Source organism: Rhinopithecus bieti, unplaced genomic scaffold (assembly GCF_001698545.2).
Source record: "Rhinopithecus bieti isolate Rb0 unplaced genomic scaffold, ASM169854v2 scaffold_10347, whole genome shotgun sequence".
Lineage (NCBI taxonomy): Eukaryota > Metazoa > Chordata > Mammalia > Primates > Cercopithecidae > Rhinopithecus > Rhinopithecus bieti.
This window is the reverse complement of record NW_016806836.1, coordinates 1,372,817-1,386,275: the sequence shown is the minus strand read 5'-3', so window position 1 is coordinate 1,386,275 and position 13,459 is coordinate 1,372,817. Positions and strand designations below refer to the sequence as shown.

The window sequence follows — 13,459 nt, the reverse complement described above, 5'->3', positions numbered from 1 at the left end:
CAGGATACCCAGGACACCTGCACAATCCTGAGAGTTGAGTGTCTTCCTAAATTTTGCATGCCAGGCACCTTGTTTGCCTCACCCTACTCCAGATCCCGGAGAAGCTTAGAATGGAAAGGGAAACCGCGTTAATTCTGTTAAGTGATGTAGAGAAAAATTGAAGACAATTAAAAAGATTATGACAGATCTCTGAATGTCTGAAATATAAACCAAGCCTATGACAATGGTGGGTGGGGCAAGGTAGGCAACAGAGAATGCTACAGAAATAAAGTTTAAGGTGTGATAAAAGAGGAACTTGAATTCTGGGGATAGGTAACTTAGTGGCAAAAATCTTTATAAATTTCAGTTATTTATTTGGGGAGAATGTTTCAGATGTCCATAGCATGACAGTTAATCAACCTCAATCACTTCTAAAGGTCTGGGGCCAACAAAAAGAAATTCATGAAAAACATTACCATGCCAACTATTACCAGTGACCACCATGGAACTCTCATTTCCATTGGTTCCACCTGTTCAGTTATCATTTACTTACCTGGGTAGTTCTGATTTGAGAATTCCTCCACTATCCATGGTTCTTCTCCTTGCTCCAATTTGAAAATTACATCCGGTTTGCTAACATGATACCCTGTTAATGGGAAATTATAGAACTTGGACCAAGATCTTTGGACATCAGGGACTCTGAAGAATGCACAAAGTACAGCTTCAGAAGCTGTGCAATGAAGATGCCCAGCAATAGCTCAGTAAAGCTAGAACATTTTAGTGAAGGGTAGGGGAAGGGCACTGAATACATACACAAACTTTACCGTCTAAAAGAGTTTAATCATCTTGCTCCCCTGATGCTCAAAGCTAAATAATTAAATTCTAGAAATCAACATGTTTTTGTAACACGGAAGAAATGTATGCTCTTGGGAGTTGTACAAGGAAACCGTCCTTACCCACGGAGACCAAGTTGCTGTAGTTCTCCAGCATCACATCCCTGTACAGGAGCCTCTGAGCAGGGTCCAGTTGCTGCCATTCCTCCTGGGTGAAGTTCACAGTCAGGTCCTGGAATGAAACTGATCTCTGAAAGAAAATGTTTAATCTGGGGTGACCAAAATTGAGTGATATCAAATGTATGGTAACATAAACTATAAGCAGACCACTGCCATGGCTAATGGAAAACTATAAAGAGATATAATTGTGGGAGGGCAGAAAATTAAAAATACGTCACTGTGTTCATTTTTAAAATGAATTTTAAAACTGTACTGAGCTTATACCATGTCCTGGAGCTATACCAATTGCCTGGATTACTAATCACATAAAATACTAATCTTGCTCTCAAGAAGCATATATTCTGACAGGGTGACAAAAATAGAAATGTACATCTTTAACGAGCAATGCTGGACATACACAAAAGATGAAGGGTGATCACAAAAGAAGAAAGCTTGCTCCATTTTTGTTACCCCTTCTTTGAGGGCATAATAATTTTAAACCTGAAATATAAACAGTACGCTTTATAGGATTGTAGCCATTAAGAAAATACACAGACACAAAACACCACATGGGGAGTTTGAGAACTACAATCTCTCCACAGGAAAGGCTAGTGAGGAGTGGGACAGAGGCCAGAGAATAGAGGAACTCTTTTTTCTAATTAGTAGTCTTAAAATTCAGATAGTACAGCACATCAGCAAAACATTCTTGCACATACGCTAATGTACATTTACTTAAGAATTGTAGTATATTTCCAAGTTAGTTCCAGCTATACATTAATATCAATAAAGCTTAATTATTTTTTCATTCTTTTGGCTGAAATACTAACAAGAATAGAAGTCCAGTGAATTGCTGGGGTGTTCCCTATCCTCCACTTTGGAGACCACTGTTGTAAATAATGGAAATCCATAAAGAGGTATTTGTAAGCAAGGACTGGAGATTTGTGACCAAATGTGTACTTTGAAACAATGCTCTAGAGCACAGGGGTTGGCAAACTACAGTCCATGGGCAAAATGTAGGCCACTGGGAGCCAAATGTGGTCATGATCATTTGTTACACAGTCGGTGACGGCTTTCATGTCACAACAGCTGTGCTGAGGAAATCTGACAGAGACCACAGGGCCAGCAAAGCCAAAAATTTTGACCTTGTACTCTAAAGAAAACATTTGCTGTCCCCTACTCTAGAAAAATGGAAACTGGCTTAAAGGTCAAATTAGAGGGGAAGAAAACTAAGACACCACTAAAGGACATGAGCACAGGTAGTTCCTGGGAAATGGGAAGGAGAAAATCAGTCCTACATAATGGGAGGCAAGGAGAGTTGACCACTACTTGATGTGCAGATGTATTGTGCAGATTATTTCACATGATCAGCTGGGCTGATGCTAGTAGTATATGTGGAGATTAGGAAAACAAAACACAAAAGAGAATTGAGCATAGGAAACGAAGGCACTGATGTTTACCATGCTGTGCTTGAAGTATCTATTGAGTCAAGAAGTAGAGATGTCTAGCTGGTAGTTGGATACATCGTTCTGGAGCTCAGAGGAGAGATACCACAGTGATCAGAAGCAATATTTGAAAGCATAAATAACGAGGAAGGTCTCCATGAACTGATATGAAGTGAAAAAAGCAAAGTATTAAAGAATATCTATAATATTCTACCTTTTATGTAAGAAAGGAGATGTAAGAAAACACACATGGCCAGGTGTGGTGGCTCACACCTATAATCCCAGCACTCTTGAGAGGTTGAGGTAGGCAGATCACTGGAGCTCAGAAGTTCAAGATCAGTCTGGGCAACATGGCAAAACCCCATCTCTAAAAAAAATGAAAAAAAAATTAGCCGGGCATGGTGGCATGTGCTACTCGGGTGGCTGAGGCAAGAGGATCACTTGAGTCTGGGAGGCAGAGGTTGCAATGAGCTGAGATTGTGCCACTGAACTCCATCAACTTGGGTTGACAGTGCAAGATCTCATCTCAAAAAAAACAAAAAAACCCCACCACATATAACCACTACATGTGCAAAAAAAATTATGGAAAGGATACACCAGAAACTCATGAAACTGGTTACATTCAGGGGAGAGGTGGAGACAGATAGAAAGATTAGATGGATGGGAACAGAGTAGAAGAGACGAGAAGGAGTGACACTTCTCTAAAACATCTTTCTATATGGTTTTGATTCTTAGAAAAATGGTAGGCCAGGTATGGTGCCTCACGCCTGTAATCACAGCACTTTGGGAGGCTGAGGTGGGAGGATCGCTTGAACTCAGGAGTTCAAGACCAGCTCAGGCCACATAGTGAGACCTCATGTCTCAATTTTTTTTTTTTTTTTTTGCCAGGAGTGGTGGTGCAGGCCTGTAGTCCCAGCTACTTGGGAGGCTAAGACAGGAGGATTGCTTGAGCTGAGGAGATCAAGGCTTTAGTGAGCTATGATTGTACCACTGCACTCCAACTTGGGTGACAGAGCAAAACCCAGTTTCAAAAATTAGGCAAGTTAAATAAGTTTAAGTATGTAAAAAGGAAAGAAAGAAAAGAAAGAGGAAAGGAAAGGGAGAAATTAAAGGAGGGAGGAAAGAAAAGGAAAAGAAAACAAAGGAAAAGGAAAACAAGGGAAAGGGAAGAGGAAGGGGAAAGAAAAGCTAGGATGAACCCTGCAAAATAACTAGCCAGCAAAGTGTCAAGGTTGTAAGTGACAAAGAAGGACCATTGTGGGTTGCAACAGGCTAAGGAGACAGGACATTTAATGCAACTTGGGTTCCTAGGTTGGATCCTTGAACTGAAAAAGGATATTCATGGAAAATAATTAGCAGAATTTGAATAAGATAGATAATAGTACTGTATTCATGTGAATTTCCCAGTTCTGATCACTATAATATAGTTTTGAAAGATCAGGGGAAGTGAGGTGAAGGAAACACAGGTATTTTGTGTATTTTTCTCATTCTTCATATTTAAAAATAAAGCAGTAAAAAATAGGCATGCTGCCTCCACCTCCGCAGACACCTGGGCTTCGGCCTGCTGTATGTTTCACCTCACCCACATGACCATCCTAGGTCACCCCAGTCTTTCTTTTCTTTGATCTGCTATACATCTTTCTACTGACACACTTCATTAGGTAATTCAATGAGGCCTTTCCTGTTATCACCACTTAACTGTCTCTTACACATAAACTAGAAGTAGTTACATTATCCATTTTATTTCCTCCATGAATTACTTCCTCTAAAGGACCTATAAGTTTCTTTATTTTATTTTATTTTATTTTTCAGATGGAGTCTCGCTCTGTCTCCGAGGCTAGAGTACAGTGGCGCGATCTCAGCTCACTGCAAGCTCCACCTCCCAGGTTCACACCATTCTCCTGCCTCAGCCTCCCCAGCAGCTGGGACTACAGGTGCCCGCCACCATGCCCGGCTAATTTTTTTGTATTTTAGTAGAGATGGGGTTTCACCGTGTTAGCCAGGATGGTCTCGATCTCCTGACCTCGTGATCCGCCCGCCTTGGCCTCCCAAAGTGCTGGGGTTACAGGCATGAGCCACCGCACCCAGCCTAAAGGACCTATAAGCTTCTTGAAGGTAAAGAGTATGTTATAATTATAGGCACAACAATAGGCATATAAGGTCTTAATGACTAGAAAGAATGGCAAAAATACTAGAAACAAAACACCAGGGGAAAGAGTGCCAGGGAAGAGCCCTCACTAAAAAGTTCTGTACTCGCTAAGGCAGACCCAGTGCCCTTCACAGCAGAAAGTCCAAAGTAAGAACAGTGAATGTGTTCACTTTGTGAGAAACTGAAAGGTGCTTATGACAAAGAAAAAGAAACTCGATTCTCCCGGTGACTCAGGTCCACTCTGCAAGCACCACTGTAAGTAGAACGATGATCCCTTCAGAGCAGAGGAGAGTTCACTGTTTCACACAAAACAAGATTACCCACAAAAAAGAAATGATGAGCACTACTATGAGCAGGCATACGGCTACTGAGGAGATATGCCCACACCTTTAAAGGCCAATAGTCTTACTTGTGAGGTAGACAGATAATGACCAGACCCTATACGTAATGCAGAGATGAAAAGGGCCAGCATTGCTCTGTAAACATACAGTCTGTGGACACAGAATATGGGGACAGGAATGGGTCCTATGACGAGATGGCTCCTGGCTATGGTCCCAACGTAGACAGAAAAGGGGTAGAATGTCAAGGAGCAAACAGTGGAAACATGATTAAAAGGAAGAGTGTAAAATTTGGGACATGTTCAGGAGACTAAATGCAGACCACCATCATTCTTCAGAGGGGCTCAGTGGGGGTGGTCCCTCCCACCAGGGGCATGTAGCACATCTGTGGAGACATTTTTGGCCATCGGGGTTCTGTGGGATGCTGCTGGCATTTGGTGGAGGGAGAGGGAAGGAGGGATGATAGAGACACTGCAACATGCAGTACCTTCTCCTACAGGAAAGAAATGCCCCAAGTCCTGTATAACTTTCTGATCTTAAATAGTCATATAAGCGAAAAATCTGTTTATAATGATCTGAGCCTAGAATCTTATTCCATTTGGCACTTGAACACATAGTATTTATATATATATATATTTATGTATATTAAATTTTCTTCAATGTAATAGTGGGTATATAAAGGACAATTTGATTTGAACTGGAACTTTAGGGATTTTCACTCTTGAAAAATATCACAAATGGCAATGTTATGTACAGTATTCGAATCATAACACATCACTCCTGTATCAGTGAGAACCTGTAATTACATTCATAGAGATTTAACCTAAAAGTAGTCTGTATAAACACGAGACTTCTCTTTTGACTTTTACTATAGTTATATCTGGGCAAGTCTGTATTAAGATACATATCATTTTAAATTACTTTATGTTTTATTTTCCTCTATATTGAGTTCTATCGATTTTTTAAAAATTACACAAGTAGGTTATATTATCTATGATTTCCAAAACAGGATAAAGGGAGGATGGCTTTTAGTTGGGATTTCTAGAAAACAAAGACTGAGGCAAGGACTCAGTCTGTATCATTTTATCTGGGAACTCCAAGCCAGGGCAGTGAGGGTGAGGAGGAAAGAAAGGATGTAAACAATGAGATATGAGAGGCATTAGCATGCTGCCCACCACCTCACTACAAGCCCCAAAGAGGGGCAAGTTTCCTTAGCAGGAGCATGGGGTCAGCACATGGGACACATTCGGGAGAACCACCAGGAGAAACTAATCTTGAAATAGTGCACAGAAGAGAGAAAGGATGGTGAATTCATCTGCCCACCTCCTTCTCATTTTCCATTTCCCTTCATTCAAGGTTCACCCAGTGAGTTAACCTGCCCACACTTCCAGGTTGCATCATCTGGCTCCACCATCTGGCCCCTCAGGAAGCTGGTACCACACCTTATGGTGTGTGGTTTCATCCAAGTCTAAAAGAGGAGGCAGCCTGGTGTGAGTGGGTGGCATTAACTAAGAGAGATAAAGGAGATGGCTGAATATGGAAGGTTTGCATCCCAATATAGCTCATAAGAAAGTATGTTCTGTAAATAGGTATGGGTCTGGCGGAGTTGAGAACCACCTCAGCAGAGTTTGAACTGTTTCTGTAATATCTTTCTTTTTCACTAGCATGTGAGCTCCATGAGGACAGAGACAGTATCTCCTTCATTCAAATTGAATGTAGACCATCTAGCATAGCGTATGACACACAATTGTTGGATCAATATACAGTTATTGAGTGAAAGGTCCAGAGTGGTAGGAATTAAGAAGCAGGAAACGGTCATGACATAAATAGCCTTACATGTCATACCAAGGATGCTGAACTTGTATTCCATAAGTGGTGTGGAACCTCTTAAGTCATTTCTGTATTAAGATATGATCACGCTGGCATTTTGGAGGAACTGGTCAGTGTGAACAACAGCCTTGAGGTGGGAAGAGGAAGGGGCCAGGCAGACTGCTGAGAAAGCTATTAATATTATGACGACCCACAAGAAACTGAGGCACGAGAAGGAAGTGAAAGGACAAATTCAAGAAATGTTATTAGCAAGCTCGACAAACAGGTATGGTAGGAGGTGAGGAAAAGGAGAATTAAGATGGATTTCAGGCTGGGCGCAATGGCTCACGCCTGCAATCCCAGCACTTTGGGAGGCTGAGGCGGGCAGATCACGAGGTCAGGAGATCAAGACCATCCTGGCTAACACGGTGAAACCCCGTCTCTACTAAAAATACAAAAAAATTAGCCGGGTGTTGTGGCAGGCGCCTATAGTCCCAGCAACTCAGGAGGCTGAAGCAGGAGAATGGTGTGAACCCAGGAGGCAGAGTTTGCAGTGAGCCGAGATCGCACCACTGCACTCCAGCCTGGGCAATAGAGTGAGACTGCCGTCTCAAAAAAATAAAAAAAGATAGACTTCATTTTCTGGCTTGATGGAAGCAGCACTGATAGGGAATCAAGAAGCAGCAGTACATCGAGCAAGTTGTAAATATTATTTCCATGTTGGATACAAGGACTCCATGTGCCTTCTGGACATCCTTGTAGAGATGTTCAGCAAGAATCTCAAGCTGAGGTTCTCAGAGGCAGAAATATTTCAGAGCATAAAGACTCACAAGTGAAAAACCACAAAGGGCATGAAAAAAAATCAGAAAGAATAATGGGCTAACAATGGAACAGCAATGTTCATGAAACAAAAGAGAAGATTGTATAAAAGATATAAAAAAGACACGATTACAGGCTGGGCATGGCAGCTCACACCTGTAATCACAGCACTTTGGGAGGCCAAGGGGGCAGGATCACTTGAACCCAGGAGTTCGAGACCAGCCTGGGCAACATAGTGAGACCTCATCTCAATTAAAAAAAAAAAAAAGAAGAAAAAAGACGTGATTGTAGAGCTACAAAGAGAATCAAGTGAGTGACACCACAGACATTATCAGAGATGCATATTAGGGAGAGGGCAGTCATACTGTCAAATGCAACGAAGAGTTTGGTAAAGTATGAACTGAAAAATACTCATTGGGTTTGAAAACATTTAGGTTACTGGTACCTTTTTCCAGAACAGATCCATCAGAGTGGTGGGGGCAGACATAAGACTGTATCAAGTGGGTTGAAATGAGACAGGCAAGTGAAGAAGTTCTACCTACAGAATATTGAATTGTTCCCTCTAGAACTTGTTTTATAAGTACAGCTGCAATAAAGTTATAGGGCATTATTTGAAGAATATTATTCTATTTGTAATAGGTTTTATCCATTTATTCTAGGTCTTATCACTGGATCATAGAAATCACAGAGAACCATCTGAATGCTTCCTGTTCGGATGACACTGGATTGGTTCCCTGTAATTACTGTGCTCTGCCTGGGTACAGAAGTCACAGGAAACCCATAGCATTTCTTTCCCAGCTGTTTTGGCAGAGCTGCCTCTACTTCACTTACTGAAAGATCATCCAAGAAAATTTTTAGATAATTGATGGGAAAACCACACAAAAATCCAGTGTAAGGGCTATCATATTGTCTGGGCTTTCTGGAACCATTTGAGTAAGTCTATAGGAATATATGATTTCTGTATATCTATGTCCACTTTTCTAGTATTGATCGAATACTCTGATGCTGAATTTTATAATTTCAGTTTCATCTGCAAACTACTCTAAACCTCTTGAAGTTCACAGTATAATGTGAGAAGTAAATCCCTGAGCAACTTACCTGAAATTTGTTCATTTTCAGGTTCTCCTGAGAAAGGGCCAAGAGTGTTGAAAGCAGAGCTGGGTAAGGAAGAATGGGGAATGGCATGAGCAATCTGGCTCACACAGCAGCTCTACAGTTACCTACAAAGACAGCCACGCACCCATTTAAAAACATGGCCCTTTGACCAGTCTGGTTCAGGAAGCAACAGCTTGAGGAAACGTTCACTTGTCCATTTATAGTTCTAGAATGGTCACACAGAGCTTTTCTTACTGTCAACAAATGTTTTCTACTGAATTACTGGGAATTTACGCCTCCTTTGGAAAAAAACTGAAAACCTCTGAGTCCAATTAATAGAAGACTAGGTCAACGAAAGTTAGTATATACAAAGTCTGGAACACTATTTTGGCATTAAAGTGGATTCTAGGATTAAAAGATTTCTTGGAATAGGAAAATGATATTTTGTCACTTACCTACTTTCCTACTAATGTGTTTAGCCACTAGAGATGACAGAATCCAGAGAGAATGAATGAAAGTGTTTAAGGTGTTTGTCTTTTTGACAGTTTGGTCTCCTTTAGCTGCAGTTTCACAAGAGGACCTTTTACTAAGAAACTTCTTGTGGTAGGTAACTTAAATGTGGTAGATGACAAAGCCCTGACCGGTACTCAAAGGACCAGAATTCAGTTATTGGCTTTGTCACTAGCAAACTGCATTACTGAATAAAATCTTTATGAAGTCGTAATTTTATAACAAGATAAATTGGATTTTAGTCTTTCCTTTACCCCTATTGTGTAGCTCTGTAAGGGGTAAACTCAGTAAATCCCACGTGAGGTGATGAACATGGTTGGTGCAGCTCAGAATAAACAGAGGATGGAGATGGTGGGGAATGACATGTATGTGTTTAGGAAGTGATGAAGAGATCATTTCCTTATTTATAACTAGTAGGCCTTCCTTCCAACCCAGGACTCTCGCAGATACCTCCAGTGAAGTGTCTTTTCCTGTCAAATCTGGACCCTGCCCATTCCAGCTCACATCCTTCTTCCGAAACGTGATATGAACTTTGCTGAGCTATAGCAATCAATGGTTGCAGGACTAAGTGCATCAGCAGAAGTTCTGGAAAGAGGCTCTAGCTACTTGGATGCGCAAACCTTTCACTTTCACCAAGCGCCTTCTTCAGGCAAATCAGGGCCCTAGAGAGAGCCCGCCCCGTGGCCTGCAGGTCAGGAGCCCAATCCTGCCCTGGCTGCCTCGCCTCCCGACAACAGGAAACCCTCCCTCCAAAGACAAGGGGAGCGCGCGTCCACCCTCCGCTGACCCGAGGACAGCTCCGCCCGGCCCCACCGTTCCCTCCGACGCCCGAGTGCTCGGAGCTCGCCGCCAGCCCTTCCTATAGGTTGTGGGTGCACCCGCTTCGCCTGCAGTTCGCACCAGGTCCAAGTCACGGTGGGACCAGGCATTCACGGGCTGAAGGACCCTCACCCGGAAGAGCCTGTCGAACCGGAAGCGCGTCCAGGTGAAAAACAGGAACGGCACATGCGCAGAAAGGCCCCCGGGCCGCCTTTCCCGGGGCTTTCCCGAGACCCGCGCCGGCTTTCTGGATCACAGTCCCCAGAAGGCGTCGCGGCCACCGCCCTACCCTGAGGGATCTTTGAAGAGCTTCTGCTTTAACTACGGAGCTTGGGTGACTGCTGTGAATCACCAATACGAAAAGTAAAGTTTCATATCCGTTTCACCGAAGGCTGTAGATGAGAAAGGAAAATTCTGCGAAATGAAAATGACTGCGAAATATATTCCAGCAGAATATTAAGGGAATAATACTAACGACCTGCAGAAAATTTCTCGCCAACAGGATACAAAATCATTGCTGGCTTTCAATACGTGAAAGTTGAAGATAAATCAGAATACCTCTGAAGAAAATGATCTATTAGCTGTAACCCCAATTCCCAGAGATACCCGAGTTTAACATTAGGTGCACATTCTTCTGACAGTTTTACAAAGAGGAACTGATATGGGTCTAATAATTTGTTATTTTTTAAATTAGCAATATAGTTAATATACTTTAATACGACAAATCATCTCATATACATTGTGAGTAATATAGAAAATAGTTTTACATCCACAAGGAAAATACATACAATCATGCATGGTTTAATGATGGGGATACGCTCTGAGAAATGTGTCTTTAGGCAATCTCGTCTTTGTGTGAACATCATAGAGGGTTCTTACACAAATCTAGACGATATGGTCTACTACATACCTAGGCTGTATGGTATAGCCTATTTCTCCTAGGCTACAGACCTGTGTGGCATGTTACTGTCCTGAATACCGTATGCAATGGTAACACAATGGTATTTGTGTGTGTAAACATATCTAAACATAGGAAAGGTACAGTAAACGTACAGTATTATAAACTTGTGAGACCACAGTTGTATATGCAGTACATCGTTGACCGGAACATTCTTATGTGATGCATGACTGTATATGAATTGTATGCATGTTGACTAAATAGAACTTTATAAAACTTTACTCATTGGAAGGCATGAAAATTTCTGACGGCCGGGCGCGGTGGCTCAAGCCTGTAATCCCAGCACTTTGGGAGGCCGAGGCGGGCGGATCACAAGGTCAGGAGATCGAGACCATCCTGGCTAACACGGTGAAACCCCGTCTCTACTAAAAAATACAAAAAACTAGCCGGGCGAGGTGGCGGGCGCCTGTAGTCCCAGCTACTCGGGAGGCTGAGGCAGGAGAATGGCGTGAACCCGGGAGGCGGAGCTTGCAGTGAGCTGAGATCTGGCCAGTGCACTCCAGCTTGGGTGACAGAGCGAGACTCCGCCTCAAAAAAAAAAAAAAAAAAAAAAAAAGAAAAGAAAATTTCTGACAAAGTTATGATGTATTCAATTTCAGAAAAGAACAGTTAGCGACTGGTGGTAGCTAGTCTTCAAAGATGGCCCCCAATGAACTAAACTTCCCAGTATTCCAGGCTTGTATATTTCCCTCCCACATTGAATTTGGCTGACTCTGTGATTCTCTTTAACGAAAAGAATGCGTCAGAAGTGACACTGTGCCACTTCCAGAAAATAAGCCATACAAAGTCCTGGAAGCTTCAGCTTTGCCCTTTGAAGAGTCCTTAGACACTAAGACATGCAGCTAACCTGTTAGACCAAATGGAGAAACCAAGAGAAGTAGGAAGTGAGAGGCCCTGAGACCACATGGAAAAAGAGATGCCCATCTTTCCTAACAACGCAGCTATCCCAGCCTTCCAGTCATCCTTGCCTAGAGACATAAGACATATGAGTGAACATTCCAGGCCAGTGAAGTTCCTAGATGACTTCAGCTCCAGATGAAATCATGTAGCTGATCCCAGTAAACATACAGACTACAAGAAATAATAAATTTTGTTGTTTTAAGCTTCTAAGTTTTGGGTGATTAGTTATACAGCAATAGCTAGCTAAACACCAACAAAAGATGATTTCCAAGAATATGATATGAAAAACTGCCATTTCAAATCAGTGAGAAAGGCTTATTTTTAAATAGATTATTGAAAAAGTGATGTGGGTCAACTCACTAACCATTTGGAGTAAAAAAACTAAGATTAAATTCCCATCTCACACATTATAATCAATATATTTCACATTGACATATAATTTGAAATGTTAAAAGCAAACTGTCAGAGTAAGTGATTTTTTGCATTACTTGCTAGGAAAGCTCTTTTCTTGAAAGTTTATCAAAGCAAAGTTTCCTAGTAATCAAGAAAATGGAATATATTTCTATTCATTCAAGTTTAGATAGTCTCAAATGTTTTGCTACTTTTGTAATTTGGAACATTTTTCTATCTTATTTTCATTGCCATGTAAAATGATACTGTAGAGAAAATTATTGATCAATGTGGCTATGAAAATTGAAAAGTCTTGCTTCAGAAAAAAATAGATTTAAAAGAAATAAATGGAGAAAATAAAGTGGTTTCACCACATATGAGAAGGATTGAAATAGACTCAATTTATTAACATCTCTTTTAAAAATCAGTAAAGATGAGGATTCAAATTTTTTTAAAAAAGGAAAAAAGAACATGAACAAGGCAATTAATACAGAAGAATTGTAAAAGAGCCATAACTATATATATGAGGTAATGGCCAATAATACTCTAGAGCAAAGAAATGCAAAAAGTTTTTGATTACATACTTTTTTGGCAGACTAATTTGGCAAAGATTAAATGGAATAATAAAGTATTGGCATGAATTTGGAAAAAATATTTGTTCCCAGACAGGTTGGATGGGAGTATAATTCGTATGACATTTCTAGTAGACATTCTGTGCCCAAATTGAAGATTTCACGCCCTTTATTCCAGCAACTCAGCTTCTAGGAATATCTTAATGAAATAATTAAATCAGTACAAAAATATGCATATCAAGAATGTTCCTTACAATGGTTTTAATCATAATCTTTTTTTTTTTTTTTTTTTTTCCGGTAGACGGAGTCTCGCTGCGACACCCCGGCTGGAGTGCAATGGTGTGATCTCGGCTCACTGTAACCTCCACCTTCTGGGTTCACGTGATTCTCCTGTCTCAGCCTCCCAAAAAGCTGGGATTACAGGTGCCTACCACCATGCCTGGCTAATTTTTGTATTTTTAGTAGAGATGGGATTTCACCATATTGGGAACTCCTGACCTCAAGTGACCTGCCCACCTCTGCATCCTAAAGTGCTGGGATTACAGGCATGAGCCACCATGCCCAGCCAATCATAATAATTTTTTAAAAGTTAGAGGGAAGCAATCAAATGTCTGCCAGGAATGTGAAGGTGAAGGTAGAATATAAGTATGTAGGGTCCAGCCCCACAGGGTTGGTGGTTTTTTCTCT

The 13,459-nt window shown here is 41.3% G+C and overlaps 1 protein-coding gene across 6 annotated transcripts in view; it reads right to left on the bottom strand.

The window, feature by feature from the left end:
• The window catches only part of ZNF334 (zinc finger protein 334), a 44,639-nt gene extending 34,559 nt beyond the window's left edge, over positions 1 to 10,080 (bottom strand). For 3 of the 6 annotated variants that reach the window (XR_001886697.1, XR_001886699.1, XM_017877896.1), the window contains exons 1-4: positions 9,921 to 10,080; positions 8,627 to 8,685; positions 936 to 1,062; positions 533 to 625 (exon numbers count right to left, since the gene is read on the bottom strand). Coding sequence is in view for 1 of the 6 variants with exons in the window: in XM_017877896.1 (XP_017733385.1) it covers positions 533 to 625; positions 936 to 1,062; positions 8,627 to 8,685; positions 9,921 to 10,062 (421 nt within the window). In the remaining 5 variants the exon portion in view is untranslated. Of the gene's footprint in view, positions 1 to 532; positions 626 to 935; positions 1,063 to 2,428; positions 2,455 to 2,627; positions 2,714 to 8,626; positions 8,686 to 9,920 lie in introns of those variants that run through there. The other 3 variants (XR_001886700.1, XR_001886702.1, XR_001886701.1) reach the window with 3 other exon arrangements.
• Between the last annotated feature and the right edge of the window lie 3,379 nt (positions 10,081 to 13,459).